The sequence below is a fragment of the Macaca mulatta genome, chromosome Y, assembly GCF_049350105.2.
Source record: "Macaca mulatta isolate MMU2019108-1 chromosome Y, T2T-MMU8v2.0, whole genome shotgun sequence".
NCBI classification, from domain to species: Eukaryota; Metazoa; Chordata; class Mammalia; order Primates; family Cercopithecidae; genus Macaca; species Macaca mulatta.
The window spans coordinates 11,466,556-11,485,903 of NC_133427.1; the positions used below are offsets into that span (position 1 = coordinate 11,466,556).

Genomic DNA, 19,348 nt, shown 5'->3' on the forward strand with positions numbered 1-19,348 from the left:
TGGAGTCATATTTATGGTTATGAATCAGTAAGCTTATGAACTAATGAAATACAGGAGTGTCTGAGGAGAGTTTCCTCTCCACTGGACTCACTTACAGAACTGAGTACTAAAACTAGAGTTATAAGAGGTGGTATTGATTTTTTTGATTGTATCCATGTGAAGTATATGCAATATAAAACATTTCAGCCTTATTAGGCAAATATGGTACCCCAAAATAAATTATGTAGAGACTAGGTCCAAAGTGTACAAAAACACAGCATGTTTCATAGGGTCCAAAATGAGGGGGACAATAGCCATGAGACAGCAGAGTCAGATGTATGTGTCAACACTCCTACTTCACACTGCTATTGATGAACCTCTTAAATTTATCTTTGTACCTAAATTTGCTTTTATAAGCTAACTCTGCCAGATTAGTAAACTGAACTTTACCCTTTTGCATTTTAAGAATCTAAACCTTGTTACACAAATCTAAACCCTGTTACAGTTCCCACCCAACTCCCCACAATTTCTGATTATTACATCAGAAATCTTCAAAAAACACTTTTGAAGAAAAAAATTTATTTTTATTCATTTATGCAAAGACAGTATCAGCAATAGGTAACAGAAACATATTTCTAAGTTTAGAATTAATTTTCCATTTTGAAAGGTTCAGGACTTTATCACTTTTATCTTACTCTTTTAAATACTTCACTCCAACAAAGGCAAACATTTATTCCCTAACTTTTCCTTAAGGTCATATTGGAATAATTACAACTAGCTCTTTAGAATATAGGTATCATTTATAGAAATCTGGAGACTTAATCACAGAATGATATATGTCAGAATGTCAAAGCACTAAAAAAGCTACAGATAATTTTTTAATGGACAAATGGTGCTTTCAATTTCTCAGGTGTAATAAAGCCCTCTTGGGAATTCTAAAGTTAAAAGACTCTTTCCTTCAGATTCAGAATGAAAATTTTGAGAAAAAATAGACCCCATTGGGCGCTAGTAATATGGCCCATAGTAACTACATTAATTTAGAGTCTCCATGTTTTAGGGATGAAGCCATTGAAAGGCCAGAAAGCCACTTTAAACTCATGTCCATGGCAGATAAAATGATAAAGACACAATTGTTTCCCTTAGAAAGGTATTATATCCCATGGCTACCATTCCAGGGCTTGGCCCTTGAACTGCTCATACAGCTACTTTCATTCTTTAGATCACCAGTTCTAAGAGCAAACCTCCTAAAAGACTAGTAAAAGAGGTGGGGAAAACAAGACTGTGGGTATAGCAAAAGAGCTCTGGGGCTCCAGCTGTGTGTCACAATGTAAAATGAGGACACCTGCTAATCTAGAAACAATGTTAACTTACTCAGTTAAGAATTCTAGCACGTTCTTAAGATATACTTACTAAACTTCATATACAGGTATAGTTATATATAACTAAACAACTTTCGTGGTTTAGAAATATTAAAACTACCTACTTTGACTCTTCTGGACATATTTTACTTTACAAAAGGAAATATAACAGGTTAAAAAACAAAAATAAAAATCTATAGCAAATAACTAATACTTCAATGTTTTTATAAAAACAATTCTTTTTCGCATACTCTGATTAACCTTTGAGTGACATAAAGAAGTTACAGCATTCTTTAATACCAGTTTTTGCACAATTAGACATAGTCATTAAGTTTAGCATTTCAAAGAACAATGTTTTTACAAAAAAGAATGGTAACTCCTTGAGAAAGAGTTTAGTTTGTTAGTAAAGTTTAGTTTGTCTTGGATTCTTTAAAAAATTGGGCCCAGAATTTTAGTTATCTTAATTACTATCTCAATCAAATTAGATACGTATGTGTAGATTCTAGATAAAAGATAAAATATTTTTAATAAACATATGTATGACTCACTGATTGGACTGTTTGCTTGGAGTCTGTTTTACTGGGTTTAGATAAGAAAACTTCAATAAAGCTAACTACATATTGAGTGCCACTAATTAAAAATACCATTTTAAAAATTTTGCTTTTGTGGTAAATTTCTAGATAAATCATAAATGCAAAACTCAATATTGTAAATACTGTACTGTTCACAGGTACTTGCAGAAATGAAATGCTTGTATTCAGACTATCAAAATTCTTGTCTTTCAAATTCGGTTTTAAAAACTTTTTTTTTTGAAAATCAGTATTTCCTTTTTAACACTTAAAATGCAAATTTCAACTTTTTAAAAATCCTTGCAGATAAATCTTAATTTACTTTCAGTCTCAATTATTTTTACTTTCTGCAATATATTCAACACAGAACCAGGTTCTAAACAAACATCTAATGAAGAACAGTTTCAATGTAAGATTAAACTAGAGTTGAATAATACAACTTATACAGGAAGTTTCAGTGTGATTTACCAAAATTCGGAATTTCTGTAATAGTGGAAAACTTTCAGCTTAATATTCAAAACCAGCAACTTCCCATGAAACTGGATAGCTGAGAAGATCAAACAGATTTAAATACTGCCCAGCTTCTTCTAAAGTGATGCACTCTTTTAACCTGGAAAACATAGAAATAGTAATTTTATTTTACCGAAAATTTCTGATGACTACCATGGATCTGAAAATTGTCAAAACTTAAACCATTTGTTTTGGGTTTAAACATTACAAATAATGAGATAAAAAGATGATTCTTTTTGAGAAGGATTTTTGAACACTGGGATAATAAATATACCAAGATGGCTAATTTTATTAAACAGTTTAGTTAAAAAAGAAATCAATAATAAATCCCAGTAAACTCAGGAATAACAGGACTTAGACTCAATGTCATTTTTTTTTTTTTTACTTCTTAGTTAATAATTTTGCAGTAATGTCCCAAAGACAGCTGTAGAAAATGAAATTGTAAAGAATACTGTTTTCACTAACTGAACTGCATCTAATAGGAACCACAGCTTGCAAACAGTTCTCCAATCTGAAATTTCATGTTTTTAGGTTAAAATATGTACGTTTTTGGCATTTTAAGACATATCATTAACCTATAAAGGTATATCATATTTAGAAATGAAGATAAAAATTTAAAATACATGCAAAACTTTCTTTTCACTCTATGTTCCCTACGGTGCAGAGAGAAGTGAGATGCCTTACACAGAGGAATGGGAATGAGCAAACAAGTAATAATATAATAGTATTTCCTTTTCTATAAAGCTAACTGTGCCCTTTTTCTAAGACTTCAGTTTCACTGTCATATAAATAAAAGTGGTTTCTGGAAGTTACCTCATCTGACAAAACAGTGATACACTATTTAGGTTAAAATCTAGAAAACTGGTCACCAACATGTATTTTCAGAGGTCATGTAGGAAACAAGATTGTGAAGGGGATAGAGAATTAAGACAACGAAGAGTGAAATTAGTTACGGAAATTGTTAAGTACATTCAAAAATACCTCAGGCATTCTAATTCAATACAACAACATGTAGTCAATCAAAGTAGGTCTAGATGTCAGACAACTGCAGGATGCCAACTTCTGATTCCTCTCCCAAATAAGCAGAAAACTCTGAAGTTTTAAAGGGAGTCTTCTGTCTAACACCGGGTGAGAACTCAAGTTTAAAAATATTTTCTGGACTGGGCATGGTGGCTCACACCTGTAATTCCAGCATTTTGGGAGGCTGAGGCAGAAGGATCACTTGAGCCCTGGAGTTCACGACAAGCCAGGGAAATACGGTAAGATGCTCTCTCTTTTAAATAAAAAAAAAAAATCTTTTGGCTGGGCGTGGTGGCTCATGCCTGTAATCCCAGCACTTTGGGAGGCCGAGGCAGGAGGATTACAAGGTCAGGAGATCGAGACCATCCTGGCTAACAAGGTGAAACCCTGTCTCTAATAAAAATACAAAAAAATTAGCCAGGTGTGCTGTCATGTGCCTGTAGTCCCAGCTACTGGGAAGGTGCAGGCAGGAGAATGGCATGAACCCAGGAGGCGGAGCTTGCAGTGAGCTGAGATGGTGCTGTCTCAAAAAAAAAAAAAAAAAAAAATTAACTAGCCAAGTGTGGTGGTGCATGTCTGTAGTCCTAACTATTTCGGAGGCTGAGGCAGAAGGATCCCTTGAGTGAAGGAGATTGAGGTTGTAGTAAGTCGTGATTGCGACACTGCACTCCAGCCAAGGTGACCAAACGAGGTCAACTCAAAAAAAAAAAAAAAAGATTATCTTCTGCTTTGAAAATCATTTAAGTAGTACTGTAGACACCAATGTAATCATTAGAACTTTGGGCAAGGTAAGCTGATTACAATTCCAGTTCTTTCTTTTCTAAATTGTAGAATGAAGCAACAAGAGAACCAACGTCAACTTTAAATATGTTTACTCCCTGTTGCAATGATGTTAAGAACTTAATGCTGCCATATGGCTCTACTCTTCTACATTATACAGGAGATCAATAATATAACCCTTTAAAAAGGCTGAGCTTCATCCTATATCCAGTCACAGATGGGGGGAAAAAAAAAGCTAGTTCTGTTTTAAGGCACAAAGTAATGGTTAAACATTCCTTTTGTATGTCAACTGTGTAGCCAGTTTTGACAAATCTGGCAGTTCCACTAAAGGTTAAACATGACTTAGCAATTCCATTCCCAAGTGTATATGCAAGAGAAATAAGAACATCCATCCACACAATAACTTGTACATGAATGTTCACAGCATTATTTATAACAGCTAAAAAGTGGAAATAATCCAAATGTCTTTAACAGATGAATGGATGAACAGAATGAGGAAGTATCTATAAATAAAAAAGTGAAGTTCTGATACATGCTAGAATATTGATGAACCGTGAAAACATTATGCTGAGTGAAAAAATCCAGTCACAAAAGGCCACATTATATATGATTCCATATACATGAAAGTCCAGGAGAGGATAATCCTTACAGAAAGAAAGTAAATTAGTGGTTGCCTAGGGATACACGAGTTCCAGGAAAATGGCAGGTGACTGCTAAGGTAGGCGTGTGATTTTTGGGGTGATTTAAATATTCTGAAAATGATTGTGGTCATGGCTGCACAACTTCAAATATATGAAAAAACAGTGAAGGGCACACTTTAAGTAGGTAAATTGTATTTCTCATATTATTTCAATAAATCTATTATTTAAAAAACACCTTCCCTTTATTAACCAGAATATTTCTTTCCCATTGGACTGACCAAGTTAGTTCCTTTTCATATTCATAGACTTAGAACTACAAGTACCCAGAAACCTTTAGTACTGTACCTTCTCATTTTAGAGTTGTAAAAACTGGAGATTTAATAAGATTTATCTACTCAACATAGAAAGTGGGATCAGAAATCAGATCTTTCTGGAATTCAACTAGCCACATTCTCTTCTAATTCACCAACTCTGAATCAACCTATACTTCTTTTTACTCAACTTTTTACTGCTTCACTTTATCCCTTCACACTGTTCAGGTGTATCATCTGAGTAAACCATTTCTTTTCTTTAGTTCAATATGTATGCATTAAGTTCTACTTCTTCGTCTTTTTTTTTTTTTTTTTTTTGAGACAAGGTCTCTCACTCTGTTGCCCAGGCTGGAGTACAATGGCACGATCATGGCTCAATGCAGCCTCAACTTCCCAGGCTCAAGCGATCCTCCTATCTCAGCCTCCTCTGGAGTAGTTGGGACTACAGGCATGTACCATCACAACTGGCTAATTTTTGTATTTTTTGTAGAGATAGGGTTTGCCATGTTACCCAGGGTGGTCTTGAACTCCTGAGCTCAAGCAATCCATCCACCTCAGCCCCCAAAAGTGCTGGGATTACAGGCTGCACCTGGACAAGATCTGCTTTCTGTATCTAAAATTTTCTTTTACTATTTCGTCAAGGCAGTCAATTAACCCTCTTCTCTAGTAAACCCTTGCAGTCACAAATTTCTGCTGCAAGATTCTTCCCTAAATGTCACTACACTGTATCAAGGTTCGGCAGCAGAAAATGCACTCCAGGTAAAACCCACTCTGGTTTACTGGGTTACAATCAAATGCCAACAGTTCAATTAAATGCTCTAAGAAATCTCAAAATACATACACCACAGGAAAACAGTTTAAGGCTAACAGGTGCTTTTAAATTATGCATACTGCTCCTTTCATACCTTGAAGTAGTCATCCTGAGTAACAACAGAATTTATCAGTCTGTTCTCTTGATTAAACAGACAAGATACCACCGTTTGTATGCTTCGGTCCACAGATTTCTGAAACATAGAAGTTTTCAGTAATATAAAGATAACTCTTTCACTCACTTTTATTTTTTTGATGGTTTAATGAACATATTAGTTTATTTCTAAAGAAATGCAAAAAAAAAAAAAAAAAAGCTAAAAGAGGCTCTGAGCAGTAACTCATGCCTGTAATCCCAGAACTTTGTGAGGTCGAGGCGGACTGACCACTTGAGATCAGGAGTTCAAGACCAGCCTGGCCAACATGGCAAAACCCTGTCTCTACTAAACCCCATCTCTACTAAAAATTAGCTGGGTGTGGTGGCGGACATCCGTAATCCCATCTACTCAGGAGGCTGAGGCAGGGAGAACTGCTTGAACCCAGGAGACAGAAGTCGCAGTGATCCGATATCACACCACTGCACTTTCAGCCTGGGCAACACTGTGAGACTCCATCTCAAAAAAAAAAAAAAGACATTCATAAAAATGAGATTCACAGTTGTTACCACACATCACTCAGTGTGTAGTTTTCTGACAAATCAAAGAATTACTTTAGAACTTTAGTGACAGAATACTGGTTTAAAAAGCCCAATTTTTTAAATCCCTAATTGAACTCCAATGTTTCAAGAAAAAATACTCAGGACAAAACCTGACAATTATACTGTAACATTATGTTTTAATATTTATTTGCATTTTTAAATCAGGTATCAAATCAAGGAATTTACATTCCATTGGGACTTCTTCAGTATTATACATATTACCAGCACATCAACTACTTCCACACTCTCACCTATTTAACAGAACTTACGTGATGCAAGAGTGACAGTATTGTTATTACAGAAATTTGCAGTAATGATAAAATGAAAAAACAACCCTGTCTATTTCAATATTTGAATAATTACTACTGACTTCACTGTTGGGAACTTCTGCCACACGTTATGGAGAGCATGCCATAAATATTTTCCACTGCTTAAGATGAAAATTGTTGTAAAAGAAAAGGGAAACAAAATTCATACTAATTCTTCTTTTGAGGAGCAGAATAGATGTTTCCCTTTTGTGGGCCATTTCCAGAGGGTGTAGTAGTTTCATGAATTAAGCATTCATTTGGCACAACATCACCTCCTGTATCAACTTTACTACAGTGATAATAAAGAGCTGATTAAGCCTATATTTAAAATAATGAAATATAATTAAACAGATACATGAAACTTTTAAAAGCCACTTATTTATTCTTCAAAAAGGTGAGCTGGTATCAAAAGTTTCAATGTAGGCTGTGTTGAAATTCAATTGTATTACTTCAGAAATCTTGTTTTAAATGAAAAGTTGAAATACATTAAGGCAGCCTTTTGTTTTAAAATGTCTTCCAGAAATCAACATAATCAGAACTAGAAGGACTATAAGAAACGAATGCAGTAAGGGAGTGTTTGAGAATTTTAGCACTTATTATACCCTTCAAATATCCAATTGTGATGCAAGACAGCAGCTCTGGTGTGTTAGAGGTAATACTTTTGGTTTCATTACTATTCTTATGAGTAATTAGCAGCAAAACATTTGTTTCTCTTCAACAAATTTTTTATGGCTGGTAAAGCCAGAGGCATATTCTAGGCAGATACATGCCAATTCTAAAGCCACATTAACACTACTATTCCTGGATTATATCATCTATCAACAAGTAACTGAACACTTATCAGATATGTGGACCAGCCATTGTTTCAGCACACAAAAATCTGAGAGAGAAAAAGGCACTGTTGCTCCATGGGAGTTTACAACTGGGTTAAAAACAAGGTAACAAAATGTAAAACATTAATATAAGGCACCATTTAAAAATATCTATAGGCATATATGAAATAGAAAAAAAATTCAAGAAAGATGAAGTATGTTTCACTAATTCACTTTACTCAATAACCCCTTTTGCTATTCAACAGGCCACTGTGATGGCATCTTAAAAAAAAAAAAGGAAAACAAAATTATTCATATATTCCTACACGTTTTGAAAAACACATGAGATATACAATATTGAAGCACTTATCATGTTGGCTCCTTTGTTATTAAAATGAAAGAGGCGAAGAGTAGGAAAAAGAAGTACTTTGTTTCTATTCCCTCATGTTTTTGTTGTTACTTCTGTATATAAAACCTCACCGCTTTCCCAATTTTCTGGAGTTGGCATTGTGGAAATCTCAAAGATACTAGTTCTTTCAATTTATTATTTATTACTATAGACATGATTATGGGTCACAGATACAGTCATATCTATGAAAAGAGGCCCAGAGAACTATTATCCTCAAGCAGCCAGTTAAAATAATAAAAAACTGTAATTCTGTGCTCTAAGAATGGGGTAATAATTTTATTTCACTCTATCTCCCTAAAAAAAAATTATGAAACTCAGTTTGGATATTTCAGCTATTTGATAGCAAACACACAAAAAAATAGATGCTGAAATACAGATGGGGACACCAAATCTCAGGAAACTGTTCTACAGAAAAGTCATTGCTAAGTATAGTTATTCCATTACTTCTAAATAATACAGAGGTCTTCACTACAGACCAATTCTAAGTATTTTCTTAAATTTTAGGTACATTCCTCTAGATTAAAATGACTATCCAGGCAATTTGTATAAACAAGTTAAAGGCCTCAATAATATCTGAAAGTAAAACATTTTATTCCCTCTTCAATTACCTGATGATTATATACAGGCAACTGATATCCAGTGATGATCTGACCTGGTGAACCTGGATAAGTAGGATACGCCTAAAAGTAAGTTTACAGAAAGAATTAATTAATACGGTAAAACATTTTTTTAAATTAGAAAGAAATATTATTCCCAATATAAAAAAAATGAAAAACTTGAAAATATTTCTTACTTTTCTATATACAACAATGCAGAATTCTAAATGAATGACTTTAGGAAAAAAGAAACATTCTCTGTCAAGTGCTAAGTCCCGTTGGGTGGCGCGGGGGAACAGACAAATTACAAAGTAGTGACCATTTCACCAGGCAAAGTTTACCTTACTGTGTACTTATTCCCACCCAAAAGTTATTTCTTACACTGGTGATAAGGTTCCATTAAGATAGATTTGCTATTTATTTGTCAATATACTTCCAGACAGTTTTGTGTTTGACAGTATTATAGGTTAATATGTAGTTCTCCTATAGATATTATGGTTTTTTTGGTACCTCATTTTGAAAAACTAAGGGGAGTATATAATCCAAAACTGGAGAAGAGGCAGTACAACGTCTTACATATTTCAATAAATACTTATTGTTTGAAAACATATAGGTAGCAGCATACATGAATACACCCGGATTCACCATGTATTGGCTCACTGTGAATGTCAGAAACAAGGAGGGCTGTTTTCCTAGCCATTGTTTAGAGAAGGAAAAAGAAGAGGAGGTATACCCTACATGTTTCAAGTACATGAAAAATGCCAACAAATGAGAGACACTGAAGAACTATTTCACTACTATTTTGTTACTTTATTTTCCATCAAAGAAAATGTCTTTTAAACTAAGACATAAATAAAATGAACTAAGAAGAAAATAAACATTATTTATCACCAGTAAGTGATAGAGTATGTCAAATCTTACTTTAATTATCAAAATTACCAGGATCAGAGAAATCAGATGCCAAAAATTCACAGGATTTATATGTATAGTAAAACACATCAGAAATCTACATATTTCAGAACCAGAATTTATCCAGCAGTTTACATGAGCAGTCATCTGGAAATCACTGCAAGTAAAGAAGAGCTAGATGAACTGCTAACCTTAGAGAACAATAAACTAGGCAGAAACGTAAGAACAGCCGCTTTCAAATATTTTTGCAACTAGTTATAAGTGGGGAAAGCAGCTTGGGTGTTTTAGAGGTAATACTCCTTTTTATTTGTATTCTTATTTAAGAATAATTAACAGCAAAACATTTCCATTTCTCTTCAATTTTTTTTTTTTTTTTTTTTTTTGCGGCTGGTAAAGCCAGAGGCAGATTCTAGGCAGATGCTAATTCTAAAGTAACATTAATACTACCTTTCTTAGATTACTCACTCTATCAACAAGTAACTGAACACTTACTATGTGGACAGCCACTGCTTAAGCACACTAAAACCCGAGAGAGAAAAAGGCACTGTGGTGTCCCTGGGAGATTATAATTGGGTTAAAAAGAAAGCAACAAAACATTAATATGAAGAACCACTTAAAATATTTATAGGCATATATGTTATGGAAAATAATCAAGAAACAACAGGAAGTACACGGTAGACTACTTCACTTTACCAGAGGACAAACTTACCTCCTTTGATCTCCAACAGGCCACTGTGGTGGCATCTTAAAAACAAAAAAAAGGAAACCAAAATTATTCAAATATTCCTACACATTTTCAAAAACACATGAGATACATAATATTGAGGTACTTATGCTGACTCCTTTATTATTATTATAATAAAAGAAACAGAATGGAAAAAAGAAATACTTTATGGTTTTAATCCCTGACACTCGTGTTGCTACTTCCACATATAAAACCTATTTCCTCAATTTTTTGGATTTTGGCATTGTGGAAATCTCAAATATGTTAGTTTTTTGAATTTATTATAATGGATATGATTATTGGTCACAGATACAGTCATATCTATGAAAAGAGAACCAGAGAACAACTATCGTTGTTTTAGCATTTTAGCAGCCTGCTAAAATGAAAATAAATATAATTTGAATTTTGTGCTCTAAGAATTGGGTAATAATTTTATTCACTCTATATCCCTAAAAAATTCATGAAAGTCGGGCTGGATGTTTCATTCAGCTATTCGACAGGAAAGGTGAATACTACATGCTGAAATATAGAAGGACACCAAATCTCAAAAAACTGTTCTACAGAAAAGTTATTGCCAAGTATATTTCTGTCAAAATACTCCATTACGGCTAAGTAATACAGAGGTCTTCATTCTAGACTAATTCTAAATGTTTTCCTAAATTATAGGTATATTTCATGAGTTTAAAATGACAAACTATTCAGGAAATTTGTATAAACAAGTTAATGGCCTCAACAATATCTGAAAGCAAATCACTTTACTCTCTCCTACATTACTTGATAATTATACACAGGCAACTGATATCCAGTGGTGACTGAACTGGTGAATTTGGATAAGTAGGAAATGCCTGAAAATAAAGTTTATAGAAAGAATGAATACGATAAACCATTTTTTTAAAATTAGAAATATCATTGCCAATATCACAACATGAAAAACTTTAAAATATTGTTTTTCTATATACAATAATGCAGAATTCTAAAGGAATGACTGACTTTATGAAGAAAAATATTCTCTGTTAAGTGCTACATTTTGGGTGGGGGAACAAATGACAAAGTAGTGACTATTTCACCAGGCCAAGTTTATTTATACTGTGTACTAATTCACACCCAGAAGTTATTTCTTTCACTGGCAATAATACTCCATTAAGACAGATTTCAATGTAAGTTAGATAAATACATTTGCTATTTCCCTGTAAAGATACTTCTAGACTGTTTTGTATTAGACATTATAGGGTAATATTTAGTTTTACAGATGTTATAGCTTTTTCTGTACTTCATTTCGAAAAACTAAGTGCAGTATATAATCCGTAACCAGAGTAGACATAGTACAGTATCTTGTATGTTTCAATAAATACTTCTTGTTTGAAAATATGTAGGTAGTAGCATACATGAATACACCCAGATTCAATAATAGCTCACAGTAAATGTTAGAAACAAGTAGGGCTTTTTTTTCTAGCCTTCGTTCACAGAACGAAAAAGCAACAGAGGTATACCCTACACGTTTCAAGTACATGGAAAACGTCAACAAATAAGAGACACTGAAGAACTATTTCACTACTATTCTGTTACTGTATTTTCCATCAAAGAAAATATCTTTTAAACTAAGACATATATAAAATGAACTAAGAAGAATATAAACGTTATTTATCACCAATAAGTGACAGAGTATGTCAAATCCTACTTTAAGTATCAACGTAACCAGGATCAGAGAAATTAGATGCCAGAAACTTATAGGATTTACAGATATATACTAAACCACATGAGAAGTCTACCCATTCCAGAAGCAGAATATACCCAGAAGTCAGCAATTTATATGAGGAGGCATCTGGAAATCACTTAAAATAAAGGATATCTAGATGACTTGCTAACCTTAGAGAAGAATAAAGTAGGCAGACAAAAAGGAGAGCTGCTTTTATTCACTTTAGGAACTGGTTATATGGAGGGAAAGCAGCTCAGGTGATTTAGAGGTAATACTCTTGTTTATTCCTACTCTTATTTAAGAGTAATTAACAGCAACACATTTCTGTTTCTCTTCAAGAAATTTTTTATTGCTGGTAAAGCCAGACGGAGATTCTAGAGGGATACATATTAATTCTCAAGCCACATTACTACTACCTTTCTTAGATTATATAGTCTATCATCATGTGGACCAGCCATTGCTTAACTACACAAAAACCTGAGAGAGAAAAAGGCACTGTTGCTCCCTCTAGAGTTTATAATTGGGTTAACAAGAAAGTAAAAAAATAAAATAAAATAAAACAACAATATGAAGAACCACTTAAAAATATTTATAGGCATATATGACACAGAAAAAAAGCAAGAATGAACAGGGAGTGTATGTTTGGCTAATTCACTTAACCTCAAGTACAACATAACCCCTTTGCTCCCCAACAGGCCACTGTGGTGGCATCTTAAAAAAAAAAGAAACCAAAACTATTAAATTATTCCTACACATTTTCAAAAACACATGAGACATACAATATTGAAGTACTTATTCTGCTATCTCCTTTTTTTAAAAGAAGTAACAGAATCGAAAAACGTTAAATACTTTGTGTTTCTAGTCCCTGACGTTCTTGTAACTCACATACATGAAACCTCCCATTTTTCCCAATTTTCTGGAGTTGGCGCTGTGGAAATCTCAAAGATACTAGTTCTTTCTGTTAATTACCATAGATATAATTATGGGTCATAGATAGTCATATCTATAAACAGAGATCCAGAGAACTACCATCATGAAACAGCCAACTAAAATAAAAATATAATTGGAATGCTGTGCTCCAAAAAGCGGGTGGTAATTTCATTTCACTCTATCTCCCTAAAAAATTCATGAAAGTCAGTATGGATATTTCATCCAGCTATTTGACAGTAATGATGAAAACCACATTCTGATATAAAGAAGGGGACACCAAATCTCAGAAAACAGTTCTACAGAAAAGTTATTGCCAAGTATATTCCTGTCAAAACATTACTCCATTACTTCTAAATAATACAGAGGTCTTCATTCCAGACTAATGCCAAGTGTTTCTTAAATTTTATGCACACTTCACTAGTTTAAAATGACCAACTATTCAGGCAATTTGTATAAACAAGTTAAAGGCCTCAATAATATCTGAAAGCAAATCATTTTACTCCCTCTTACGTTACCTGATAATTATATACAGGCAACTGATGTCCAGTGATGACCTGAACTGGTGGATCTGGATAAGTAGGATATGCCTGAAAATCAATTACACAGAAAGAATGAATTAACATGGTAAATCATTTTTTTTAATTAGAAAGAAATATCAATCCCAACATAACAAAAATATGAAAAATTTGAAATACTAGTTATTTTTCTATGTACAACAATGCAGAATTGTAAATGATTGACTGATGAAGAAAGAAAGATTTTCTGTCAAGTTCTACCCTTGGGTGTGGAGGGGGAACAGTCAAATGACAAAAGAGTTGAGTATTTCACCAGGGTAAGTTTGCTTTACTTATACTGTGTCCTTATGTCTACTCAGAAATTATTTCTTACACTGATGATAAGGCTGTAATAAGACAGATTTCAGTTTAAGTTAAATTAATACATTTGCTATTTGCCTGTAAAAATACTTCTAGACTGTTTTGTATTTGACAATATTATAGGGTAATATGTAGTTCTAGAGATGTTACAGCTTTTTCTGTACTTCATTTCGAAAAACTAAGTGCAGTATACAATCTAATACTGGAAAAGAGACAGTATAATGTCTTCTATGTTTCAATAAATACTTACTGTTTGAAAACATATAGGTAGCAGCACACATGAATACACCCAGATTCAAAAATGGCTCATAGTAAATGTTAGAAACAAGTAGGGCCTCTTTTCTAGCCATTGTTCAGAGAAGGAAAAAGAAGAAGAGGTATACCCTACACGTTTCAAGTACGTGAACTGTCAACAAGTGAGACACACCAAGAACTATTTCACTACTATTGTGTTACTTTATTTTCCATCACAGAAAATGTCTTCTAAACTAGGACATAAATAAAATGAACTATGAAGAAAATAAACATTATTTATCACCAATAAGTGATAAGAGTATGTTAAATCCTTCTTTAAATAGCAAAGTAACAGGGATCAGGGAAATTAGATGCCAGAAAATCATGGGATTTATAGATATGTTAAACCATATCAGAAATCTACCCATTCCAGAACCAGAATATATCCAGAAGTCAGCAATTTACATTAGGAAGCATCTGGAAATCATTTCACATAAAGAATAGCTAGATGAATTGCTAAACTTAGAGAAGAATAAAGTAGGCAGACAGACCATAAGGAGAGCTGCTTTCAAATACTTTAGGAACTAGTTATTTGGGGAAAAGCAACGCGGTTGTTCCAGAGGTAATACACTTTTTAATCCTTATTTAAGAGTAATTAACAGAAAAACATTGCAAATTTCTTTATCAAATTTTTTATGGTTGGTAAATCCAGATGCAGATTCTAATCAGATACATGTTATTCTAAAGCCAAATTAATACTACCTTTCTTTGATAAAGGCACATTAGGTCTACCTTTCTTTGATTATACAGTCTATCAACAAGTAACTGAACACTTATCATTATGTGGATAAGCCATTGCTTAAGCACACAAAATCCTGAGAGAATAAGGCACTGTTGCTCCCATGGGAGTTTACAGTTGGGTTAAAATTGTAACACATTAATATAAAGAACTATTTAAAAAAATTAATAGGCATATGTGACATGGAAAAAAATCAAAAAAGAAGAGGAAGTATACATTTCACTAATTTGCTTTACCAGAGGTACAACATAACTCCTTTGCTCCCCAACAGGCCAACGTAGTGGAATCTTAAAAAAAAAAAAAAAAGGAAACCAAAGTTATTCAAATATTCCTACACATTTTCAAAAACACATCAGATACCTAATATTTAAGTACTTATCGTGATGGCTCCTTTGTTATTATAAGAAAAGAAACAGAATGGAAAAAAGAAGTACTTTAGATGTCTAATCCTGACATCCTTGTTGTCACTTCTATAAATAAAACCTCGTGGTTTTTCCAAATTTTCTGGAGACGACATTATGGAACTCTCAAAGATATGAGTTCTTTGAATTTATTACCACATACATGATTGTATGTCACAGATATATTTGTATCGTTGAAAAGAGACCCAGAGAACTACTATCATGAAGCAAAAAGCTAAAATAAAAATATGATTAGAATTATGTGCTACAAGAATTAGGTAATAAACTTGATTTCACTGTATCTCCCTAAAAAATTGAAGAAAATCAGTCTGGATATTTCAGCCCTTTGACAGAAAAGATGAAAAAATACATGCTGAAATAAAGAGTGGAACACCAAATCTCAGAAAACTGTTTTACGAAAAGTTATTGCCAAGTATATTCCTGTCAAAATATTATTTCCTCACTTCTAAATAATACAGAGGTCTTCATTACACTTATTCAAAGTGTTTTCTTAAATTTCAAGTACATTTCACTAGTTTAAAATTACAAAATATTCAGGCAATTTGTATAAACAACTTGAAGGCCTACATAGTATCTGAAACTAAAACATTTTGCACTCTCTTCAGTTAGTTACCTGATAATTATATACAGGCAAGTGATATCCAGTGATGACCTGCCATGATGAATTTCGGTAAGTAGGATATGCCTGAAAATAAATTTCACAGAAAGAAAGAATGAATATGGTAAAACATTCTTTTAATTAGAAAGAAATATCATTTCCAATATAACAAAAATATGAACTTTAAAATATTAATTATTTTTCTATTAACAACTATGAAGAATTCTAAATGAATGAATGTCGTTAAGAAGAAAGAAACATTCTCTGTCAATTGCTACCCTTTGGGAGAGAGGGAGAACAAATGACATAGAAGTGACTACTACACCAGGTAAAGTTTACCTTATTCATAGTGTATACCTCAACCCACTCAGAAGTTATTTCTTTTACTGGTGATAAGGCTCTATTAAGACAATTTCAATGTAACTTAAATTAATACATTTGCTACTTCTTTGTCAAAATACTTCTAGACTGTTTTGTATTTGACAATATTATAGGACAATATGAAGTTCTTCTACAGATGTTATGGCATTTTCTGTATTTCATTTGGAAAAACTAACGTCAGTATATAATCCAAAAGTGAAAAGAGACAGTATAATGTCTTCTATGTTTCAATAAATACTTACTGATTGAAAACATATAGGTAGCAGCATACTTGAATACACCTAATTCATTAATGGCTCACACAGAATGTGAGCAACAAGTAGGGCTTTTTTTCTAGTCATCGTTCAGAGAAGGCAAAAAAAAGCAGAGGTATACCCCTACATTATTCCATTACATGGAAAATGTCAACACGTAAGACACTGAAGAACTATTTCACTACTATTTTGTTACTTATTTTCCATCAAAGAAAATGTCTTTTAAACTAAGACATAATAAAATGAACTAAGAAGAAACTAAACGTTATTTACCGCCAGTAAGTGACAGAGTATGTCAAACCCTTCTTTAAATATCAAAGTAGCCAGGATGAGAGAAATTAGATGCCAGAAACTCATGGGATTTATAGATACAGTAAAACACATCAGAAATCTACCCATTCCAGAACCACAATATATCCAGAATTCAGCAACCTATATGAGGAGGCATCTGGAAATCATCTCAAGTAAAGAATAACTAGGTGAATTGTAAACTCAGAGAAGAATAAACTAGGCAGACGCATAAGGATAGCTGCTTCCAAATATTTTTGGAATTAGCTACATGGGAGGAAAGCAGTTCAGATGTTTTAGAGGTAATACTCTTATTTTTTGTTCCTATTCTTATATATGAGTAATTAATAACAAAATATTTCTGTTTCAGTTCAACAAAATTTTTTTTTATGGCTCATAAAGTCAGAGGGAGATCCCAGGCAGATACATGCTCATTCTAAAGCCACATTAATACTACCTTTCTTGGATTATATAGTCCATCAACAAGTAACTGAACACTGATCATTATGTGGACCAGCCATTGCTGAAGCATCCAAAACCCAGAGAGAGAGAAAGGCACTGTTGCTCCCATGGGAGTTTATAATTGGGTTAAAAAAAAAGTAACAAAACATAACACATTAATATAAAGAAGGAATTTTTTTTTTTTTTAAGACAGATTCTCACTCTATCACCCAGACTGGAGTGCAGTGGTGCCATCTTGGCTCACTGTAAGCTGTGCCTCCTGGGTTCACACCATTCTCCCACGTCGGCCTCTGGAGTAGCTGGGACTACAGGTGCCCACCACCACTCTCACCTAAATTGGTGTTTGTATTTTCAGTACAGACGGGGATTCACAGGGTTAGCCAGGAAGGTCTCGATCTCCTGAACTTGTGATCTGCCCAACTAATGATTTAAAAACACTGGTAGGGCACATATGACATGGAAAAAAATCAAGAAGGAATAGGGAATATATGTCTGACTAATTCACCTTACCAGAGGTACAGTGTAATTCCTGGGCTCCCCAACAGGCCACTGTGGTGGCATCTTGATAAAACAAAAAGGAAACCAAAATTATTTAAACATTCCTATACATTTTCAAAAACACATGAGATACACAATATTGAGGTACTTATCATGCCAGATCATTTGTTATCATAATAAAAGGAACACAATACAAAAAAGAAGTACTTTAGGGTTTCGAATCCCCGAAGTTCTTGTTATTTCTACATATAGTACCTCACCCTTTACCTAAATTTTCTGGAGATGTCATTGTGGAAATCTCAGAGATACTAGTTCTTTCAATTTATTACAATAGATATGGAAATGGGACATGGATATAGTCATATCTACGAAAAGAGACCCAGGGAACTACTATCACGAAGCAGCAAGCTAAAATAAATATATAATTGGAATTCTATGATCTAAGAATTGGTTAATAATTTTATTTCACTCTGTATCTCTACAAAATTCATGGAAGTCACTCTGGATGTTTCAACTCTTTGATAGTAAGGATGAAAAAAAAATACATGCTGCAGTACAGAAGCGGACACTAAGTCTCCAAAAAATGTTCTACAGAAATGATATTGCTTCGTGTATTTATGTCAAAATTCATTGCACTGCTTCAAAATAATACAGAAGTCTTCATTGAAGACCAATTCTAAGTGTTTTCTTAAATTTATGTACATTTCACTAGTTTAAAATGACAAAATATTCAGGCAATTTGTATAAACAATTTAAAGGCCTACATAGTATCTGAAAGTAAAAGATTTTAGTCTCTCTTCAATTACCGCATAATAATATACAGGAAAGTGATATCCAGTGATGACCTGACATGGTGAATTTCGGTAAGTAGGATATACCTGAAAATAAATTTCACAGAAAGAATGAATGAATATGGTAAAACATTCTTTTAATCAGAAAGAAATATCATTCCCAATACAACAAAAATATGAACAACTTTAAAATATTAATTATTTCTCTATACACAACCATGAAGAATTCTAAATGAATGACTGTTGTTAAGAAGAAAGAAACATTCTTGGTCAATAGCTACCCTTTGGGAGGAGAAGGAGAATGAATGACAAAAGAAGTGACTACTATACCAGGCAAAGTTTACCTTATTCATAGTGTGTACCTCTGCCCACCCAGAAGTTATTTCTTATACTGGTGATAAGGCGCTATTAAGACAGATTTCAATGTAAATTAAATTAATACATTTGCTATTTCTCTGTCAAAATACTTCTAGACTGTTTTGTATTTGACAATATTATAGGGTAATATGAAGTTCTCCTACAGATGTTATGGCATTTTCTGTACTTCATTTTGAAAAACTAACGTCAGTACATAATCCAAAACGGATAAGAGACAGTACAATGTCTTCTGCGTTTCAATAAATACTTATTGATTGAAATCATACAGGTAGCAGCATACATCAATACACCTAGAATCAGTAATGGCTCACA

At 33.2% G+C, this 19,348-nt stretch overlaps 1 protein-coding gene across 1 annotated transcript in view; it reads right to left on the reverse strand.

The window, feature by feature from the left end:
• Positions 1-541: 541 nt before the first annotated feature.
• LOC100271729 (uncharacterized) overlaps positions 542-19,348 on the reverse strand; it is a 66,805-nt gene continuing 47,998 nt past the window's right edge. The window contains 9 exon segments of the mRNA XM_077989808.1: positions 542-2,516; positions 6,074-6,172; positions 8,810-8,881; positions 10,416-10,450; positions 13,572-13,643; positions 15,201-15,251; positions 16,000-16,071; positions 17,880-17,930; positions 18,674-18,745. Of these exon segments, the coding sequence (XP_077845934.1) occupies positions 6,109-6,172; positions 8,810-8,881; positions 10,416-10,450; positions 13,572-13,643; positions 15,201-15,251; positions 16,000-16,071; positions 17,880-17,930; positions 18,674-18,745 (489 nt within the window). The 3' untranslated portion in view covers positions 542-2,516; positions 6,074-6,108.